This window comes from Vitis vinifera, chromosome 6 (genome assembly GCF_030704535.1).
Source record: "Vitis vinifera cultivar Pinot Noir 40024 chromosome 6, ASM3070453v1".
NCBI classification, from domain to species: domain Eukaryota; kingdom Viridiplantae; phylum Streptophyta; class Magnoliopsida; order Vitales; family Vitaceae; genus Vitis; species Vitis vinifera.
Window position 1 is genome coordinate 21,427,489 of NC_081810.1, and position 8,283 is coordinate 21,435,771.

The 8,283-nt window shown below is 34.8% G+C and overlaps 1 protein-coding gene across 1 annotated transcript; it reads left to right on the plus strand.

Annotated features, from left to right (window-relative positions):
- The first annotated feature begins 6,722 nt into the window (after positions 1 to 6,722).
- LOC100265453 (uncharacterized protein At1g08160) lies at positions 6,723 to 7,645 on the plus strand. The gene has a single exon (XM_002273816.5). It carries the CDS (start codon positions 6,825 to 6,827, stop codon positions 7,422 to 7,424), a length of 600 nt encoding a protein of 199 aa, XP_002273852.1. The 5' UTR covers positions 6,723 to 6,824; the 3' UTR covers positions 7,425 to 7,645.
- The last annotated feature ends 638 nt before the right edge of the window (positions 7,646 to 8,283 follow it).

The window sequence follows — 8,283 nt, forward strand, 5'->3', positions numbered from 1 at the left end:
GGCTTTGAAGCCATCTGCTTAATCCACTTTTTGTGTTCTATGATAGCGGCGACAAAGTGAAATTATTCATAATCAACATATGGAGAGTACGAAGCATTGTCACGGCAAACATATGTTGATCTATGGGCAAACAACCAGATAATGAACTAAAACAAGGGTTGTAGTTGAGGAAGGGAAACTCAATTGGGTTTGATGACGATGATGCTTGGGATAAATTGGTAAGTTGATTTTTTTAATTTTTTTTTGAGTCTTGGGCTTGGGTATAACTATAATTTAGATGTAATGATATTGGATTAGGGTAATTTGATTTAAGTATGGGGTAGGTTACAAACACTTGACATAAATGATGGGTTAAGGGGTATTTTTGAAAAAAAAAATTGATAAGGGTAGTTTTGGGAAGAAAAAAATGTAAAACATCTCTTACTTTTATTAGTATAGATTTTTGGTGCATTATTTTCTATCATAAATTAGGTCAATTTTTAAATTTAAAAATTGCTAAACTCATTATTAGGTCTCATCCATTTGGAAAATGTTTATTCAGTGTGAGAATTCATAAATATATATATATGCAAAATTATTGGACTAAAATTGACCCATGAATTTCTAGTATTAATAAGGTCATTTTTAGTTCTAAATTATTTTAAAAAATTAATAGACTTAATTACTAATTTAATCTAATACAACAAGACTTTATCATTTGGAGTCTATTTATTTAGTTAGAACATTTGGAAAAATATAATAATATGTAGAAGACACCATAAAGTTTTTCTAAACCAACTTTTATATTAATTTTTTTTAATATTAATTGACTCTACGTTTGAGTTTTGTATTATTTTTCAAAATTATTAGATTAATGAGTTCACATATCAAGTTTTAATTGATATGGAGCTTATTTACCAAGTGAGAAAATTTTTAAAAATATAGCTACGTACAAAAAAAAATATTATTAAAGTCATTAGAGAGTTGTTTTTGTTTGCATATTATTTATTTTACATAAATTGAGTTAATTTTCACATTCTAAATTATTTTAAAATTTTTAAAAATCATACACGAGTAATGTTTGGTTCCCTGAAAATTTGAAGGAAAATGAAAGGAAAAGTGAAGAAAAATAAAAAATAGATTAAAAGTTAATAAATTATTTTTATTTGTTAATTCAAACTTATTTTATTTATTTTAATTCATAAATGTAAAGATTAAATAATTTTAAAATACATAAATTTTTAACTAATTTTAATTATATTTTATTTTTTTTAATATTTTTCATTTGACAATCAAAAATGAAAAAATAATTTTTCTTTACATTTTTTTCTTTCCTAAGTACTTTTAGAACCAAACATAATCTACAAGTTTCTTTTGATTTGACATCTATTTACCTAATGAGAAAATTCAGTATATCTAATTCAAAGAAATTATTTCTAAAGATTTTGAGTATTGGATGAAGATGAGAGAATGGAAAGAAAAAAAAAAGAATGGAAATTGCTTTATTTACTCTTTTATATTATTTTGTTTAAAATTTTCATCCTTCATGTAATATTTTTGTTCTTAAAAATAGTTAAAAAGAATTTTGTACTTGTTCCGTGAATAGGTAAATAAGTGATATTCAAATAATTGGATTCACTTGTGCAATTAAGAGGAAAAGGCATTATAAACTCATCATTTATTTTTATTAGTATATAATCATTTTTCATCATTTTTGCTTGATTTTTTTTTTAATTTTTAGAAATCATCTTTTTAAAAGACAGTTTTTGTTTTTATTTTTATTTTAAAAAAAAGAATCATATATTCAAGAAATTATTTTTTATTTACTTTCTTATTAAGTTGAAACTATGATAAGTTTTTGAAATATTTTGTCCATCATTATACAAATTATTTTTTAATCCACAGAACAATTATCAACAAAAACCCCTCTGAAGAGGTGTTGGCTCAAAGTTCAAACTTCAAACCACCATGCTCATGGATGAAGCTAGCCTAGTCTAAGGACGTTGGTCGAACCCTCAAGAGCCCAAGACTGCTTAAAAGGCCCGTTCTTGGTGTGACTACAACATTTTTATTTTATGGTGTGAATTGGATGATAGACAAATCGAACATAGACAAAGAAAACAAATTGGGTATATAATGAAACTATGAAAGCCAGAACTAAGTAATATGTTTAGTTACGAGTTACCCAGAAGTTTAAGCTGCCAAGGATCTATAACGTATGCCAAGCAGTTGGGCCTAAGTCTTGTTGGCTTCATACTTTGATGATGGAGCTTGGCAAAATTTATCACCAACTTATGTTAGTTAACTCGTTCGAAATTTGCTTTTATTCATCATTTGGTTATAATCCGCATTGTTACCACTTGTTAGAATTAAGATATTAGTCATCCCATCTAAAGTCAATTGGTTAGATAAGACTCACAATAGGACTTAACCATCTCACAACACACTAATGTTGAGGTTTTTAACTCATAACGAGGTTTATACCAAGACATAACCAACAAGAACAGGCTCATCTTGTGGCCTTTACCTATCCCGAGGGCCTCTATAAGAGGGCCTAACCATCTTTTGGCCTTACCCACTTCCCAAGATCATTTCTTCAACCATTATTTTCCCAAGAAACAGCAGTGTTGCAAGCCTAATTAACCATGTGTGAGAGTTGGATTACCAAAATAAGCCTGTTATTGTTTCATAGATATGGTAAGCTCTTGATGGTGTTAGACTTTGATTTTAATTTGTCCATGGAGAAGGTGCTCAATGGTCTGCTATAGATGGAAATCCAAAGGCTTCCAGATTGAAGGAAATGCTGAAAACCGCATCAACTTCGTGCTGGGCCAGTCTTCAAAATCATGGAACTTACAGTTCTAGAAATTGGGTCTTGTAAGGCTAGTTTTTTTCATCAAAATGTCTCAAAATTCTCTACAAATCTGAATATCAGTGCCAACAACCTAGCTCAGTTTGCAGTGTGACATAAAAATATATTGCATCAGTTGTTTCTTCAATGAAAGGAAGCTGGTTGGACTTGCTTCCTACCATGTTATCTAAAATCAACTTATGCCAAGAAAAGCAGACAAAATCCCCTTGAATTGTGGCAGCAGCCAGTCCCTTAAAACCATCAAATCCGATTAATTTACAATATAATACAAAAGGAGTCCCACTATAACGATGAATTGATGGTCCTGCGGCTAATGGAGATGAGATTGTTGAATGTGTTGTGGTAACAAAGCATGAGATAAGAGTATATTTGTGAATTAAAAGGAAATTATTAAGCATGTGTTTATACTGTGCCTTAGTGCCCATCTATTCTCTCCTTACACTATTCTTCTGGGTTCTGTTCTTTTGTTTGCATTTTGTAAACCCTTACTTTCTCAGATTGAAAATTGGGCAGCCTACAACTTACAACAAAATTTATGTTGTTTATCAATGTGCTTATATAAACTGAAATAAGAAAATGAATGGAAACAGTTATACATATAGATTCCTCAGTTCTGCTGATAGTATTGAAAAACCATGAGAATATGAAGAAGGAACTCCCATTGAATGCAATAAAAATGCAGTTCATTGATCAGGACATCATGTAGCAAGCTAGTACCTTTATAAGAAGTGGCCGGGAACATGCCCACAAATCCCGGATACAAGCAAACTACCCATCATTTCATACATACTAAGAGAAATATATGGAAAAGGAAGAAAGAAGGACAAGAAAAGTAGAATCTAACTTCCGGTCATGACTCATGAGGTAGATATCTCCTAGCCCAAATTCACATGACATGACGAGAGATTCCAACCAGAGAAAATGCCAAAGGATTGAAATTGCCCTGTGGTGGGGGGGAGAAGCTAGCCCTTTGGGGAAGGCTGAGATTAAGTTCAAAGCTACCCCATTTGTCCCACTAGAAGAACTCAAGATGCAGCCAACTCACACCGCTCAGCCCACCCATGGAGCCACAGGTCCTGCTGCAGTGGCTGTGCTGGCATGGTGGAGAGTGATGGCTTAGTAAGCTTGGAGTGACTCATAAATGGCTCCTAGAATTGATGGTCTTGAGAGAGCTATAAAAAGGAGTGCAAGAAGAGACAGTAGAATGTAGATTCCTTCAAGTATGGGTTGGTAGGACAGCATCTTCCAAGGGATATGCGGCGGCCACATCAATTGCTCCACATTTGATGACCACATTTCTGGTCTAACTTCCATTTCTTTTGCCTACCCCAGTTTTAAATACCAACTATTTGAATTCACAACAGCCCCTAAGCCACGCGCCAAAGGGCCAAATCTTGTATTAGAACAAGTATATAGACCAAATGTCGATCACTCTCCATGACAAAGATTATAAGGTGCAGCGCGTGTGCCACCAGCCTAGCCCATAGCACTAGGCCGCCTCACTCTTTCGGTAATGTTTAATTTGTCGATATGCTTTCCATTTGTCTACCTTAGCTTTTTGGAATAAAGCATTGTCTCCTTTGTTCTCATTAAAAAAACAGGAGGAATTGCATTTGAAGAAAGGTATGGACTTCGGTATATCAAACTCACCCCATATAAGGAATGGCACAGGCTTTACGCAAGGCATACATTGGTTGCAATTTGGGAAAGGTGATGATACCTAATTCACCTATAGTCTAACCCCCATGAAGCCATATATACATGATGTCATGGGCTCACAAACTTCTGGTGGCCAGTTTGATTTATTTAGAGCATAAACGAAGCTAGGGTTTGAACCAATCCAGAGAAGCGTTGGCCAAACTCCATCATATATTAACTCCCCAATGTATATTCTATTCTGCTGTATACCCTTTTGAGTGTGACTTCACTATATGGAGTAGCTTTGGAATATCTTGGAGGCAATGAAAGAACCACCAAAGGGAATTAAAATATTTCAAAATCTCTTGGAGGATTGCCATCCTACTAGTATTAAAAAATTTGAACATGTAGCTATTGAATAAATATATACAATTGTCTTTATGGCCTGACCACCTCGTGGTATCCTCATTTCACCTTAGATAGCGGATGATCTTGGAAGCTCTTTGCCATGACTGAAACAGATACCTGAGCTTGGACCAAGAGACAAAGAGACTAAGATCATTTTCATGGCAACATTAAGTGGGCTAAAATCCAAGAATGTTGCCGAGATTCTTTCAAGCCTATGCATGATACCTGAAAAAATTACATGATTTCATAGGCTTTATTAAAGAGTGAAGTTAATATGCTCTCTTGTGTTTGTCATAACTGTTAAATAATACAGTAACAGTTTCCTGAACTGATGATACAGGATAAACCATATGATTTCATCTAATGATGTTTTTTCTGGCTTTAAATATCATTTGTTATGGCGGCCGCCACACCGCTTCCTGCAGTGGTCTAATTCTCAATGCTAGATTCCAAGAAAACACAGCTCACAGCAAGAAATTTGATTTTTTTGGGATGTCCAAAATGCCCACTTATTGGCCTTGGGTTTTGGTTTAATCCTATTTAAAACTTGCCAAAAATGACAGATTCTTAGAACCATATGCTATAATCCAAATCATATTAATATTTATGTTCTTATTTAACAAAAACATACAATTCCCTTGTTTGATAGCAGATGATCTTGGAAGCTCTTTGCCATGACTGAAACAGATACCTGAGCTTGGACCAAGAGACAAAGAGACTAAGATCATTTGCATGGCAACATTAAGTGGTCTAATTCTCAATGATAGATTCCAACAAAACACAGCTCAAAGCAAGAAATTTGATTTTTTTGGGATGTCCAAAATGCCCACTTATTGGCCTTGGGTTTTGGTTTAATCCTATTTAAAACTTGCCAAAAATGACAGATTCTTAGGGTTATATGCTATAATCCAAATCATATTAATGTAAAACTCTAAAGTAGTCATATACACATCTGGTTTTCGAGTAAGAATGCCTCAAAGAAGAGCCAGTGAACGGATCTGAGATCTGTCAGCTCTGTCATCTATGTGATGTTCAATACATTGATTCTGATACCTAATTGATGCCAAAAAAGGACCAACTTATGAGGGAAGCTGTGGATACCTTGGGATTGAAGTAAGAACCATCAAGAAAAAGTAAATTTCAATCTCACATGAAAGGATTGCTTGGAGAATAGTCCAAAACTTTTCTGAAGTATGGAAAAAGGTGAATAGGACCCTGTTGTGCTTTAATAGATTTCTGTTGAAATATGAGTTTTTTTTTTCCATAGTGTAAGGGGCAGGAAGGAGAGGGTGTGGTTTCAGTATGAAATTGGACCAGAAAATGTTCACTAACTGTGAGTGACTATTGTTCTTATTCTCAATTTTTCAGTTCTTTCATAGTGGGATCTGTCTAATTTTCATGAGTATGAGTTGTCTTCTCTATGTATATTTTACTTCAATATCAGCTCACAAGTTAATTAACTCAGCCAAAAGGGCATTTTATTAGGATCATCACAAGCACTTTCTCTTTATTGAGTTATCCCATAGATGAACCAAACATAATTTGTCTGAAAAAATTCAAAAGGATTCTTCATCATCAAGGCAGCATATTTGCAAAACATGGTACCCCACTTCAGCAACCAGCCCTGCCTAGTGCTGATGGGCATCATGCACTTTTACTCAGAGTTTAGAACATTCAGATCAGCTGGAAAGAATAACAGAACCTGAATCTCTCAGATGTCTTGAGTTTCATGCAAGAAATGAAAAAAGCAAAGTATTCTAATGACAACGAAAAAGGCAGGGAAAAGAAACTAAAGGAAGATTGCCATTTGCCACCACATTCTCATGCTAATGTTAGCCAACACTTGCTTCTCAATCCATTCTCTTGTCTTTTATCCTGTTATATAACCACATTCGCAGTTGGGCACAACCAACCTGCAGCCTTTAGAATGGCTCCTCCAACACCGCAGCCCCAACTAGCAGCCCGGTCAAGACACTCAAAGCTACTGAGATTGATTGCAATAATCATTCTAGCTCTGATTGTCCTTGTAGGTCTTGTTGTACTGATCATTTGGCTAGTAGTCAAGCCTAAAGGGCTTGCCTATGATATTGAAGATGGCTCAATCCATGGCTTTGGCTTGAGCAACAATCATCTCAATGCCACCTTTCATTTTGTCCTAAGGGCATATAACCCTAACAGGAAAGTCTCCATATATTATGACTCAATGGAGGTGTCAGTATCCTATGATGATCAGACTATGGCATCTAATGGGGTGCAGCCTTTCTTTCAGCGCCATCGCAATGTGACTCGACTGGAAGTGCAGCTTGTGGCTCAATCTCTGTTACTATCAGGCCCCGTGTCTAAGGACCTACACCTTGATAGATCATCAGGGAAAGTTGAACTAGAGGTTCGAGTGAAGGCAAGGATAAGGTTCAAGGTGGGAATATGGAAGTCAAAGCATCGAACCTTAAGGGTATTTTGTTTACCTGAGGTGCACTTCTCCTCACACAAAGACTTTGAGAGGACGAAGTGTGAAATAGACCTATAAGCATTACTCTATTTTCTTGCTTGTGCTATAATTTTCTCTAATTTGTTTAGGGATTTGATTCTCTGTGATTCCCATTTATTAATTCCAGGATTGTTGTATTTTTTTTTCTCCTGTTTTCTCTGCAATGGTGTGATTATCATTTTATCATTTTGTACTAAAGGATGCTATCACGCTTAAAAAAGGATATATATAAGTGAAGGTTTTTGCCTTTTGTTTATTCACTGTAATCTAGAAGTCTACACATGCCTTGGACTTTGGCATCATTGTTCTCAGTAAATTGTTAAAGTAGCAAGCTAGTTAACTCGAGCATTTGAAACATAATGAGGTTCCTGTCATGACTTGAATTTGATACCATTAATGATCTGCTCAATTGTGATTGTTTGCTTTGGAAGAGCTTATACATATAGTTGGTGTGAGATATCACAATCAAATGATATTATCCCTCAAGATTGTATGGTTCCTCAACCACATAGATATTATCTACTTTGAATCCTAAAAGCTTTACTGTTTTAAAACACCTCTATATGGTTAAAAGAAACTTATACATATATAGTGTTAGGAACTTTTTCCTCTATCCAATATGAGATATCACAGTTCTGCATCTTCATTGATTTTTTGATAAGGAAGTGTGATATCTTTTGCCCGAAAGATGATGTTCTCCGTAGTGCATACAAACATTGCCCTGAAACCCGAACATACTTGACATTGAACTTGGTTGAAAGTAGCAAATCGATAAGTTAGGCCCTTTACGTAAATGGGCTGTTGTCTAGGTCACAGTGTAAGCCCAGGAGTTTTTGTGAATTACTGTACTCACACTATGGGGGCACTGAAAGCCGGCCAGCCCAGCAACTATGGGTCT

Excerpts from the sequence above, each read along its gene's own strand:
- LOC100265453 (XM_002273816.5), top strand. The coding sequence starts at position 6,825 with ATGGCTCCTCCAACACCGCAGCCCCAACTAGCAGCCCGGTCAAGACAC.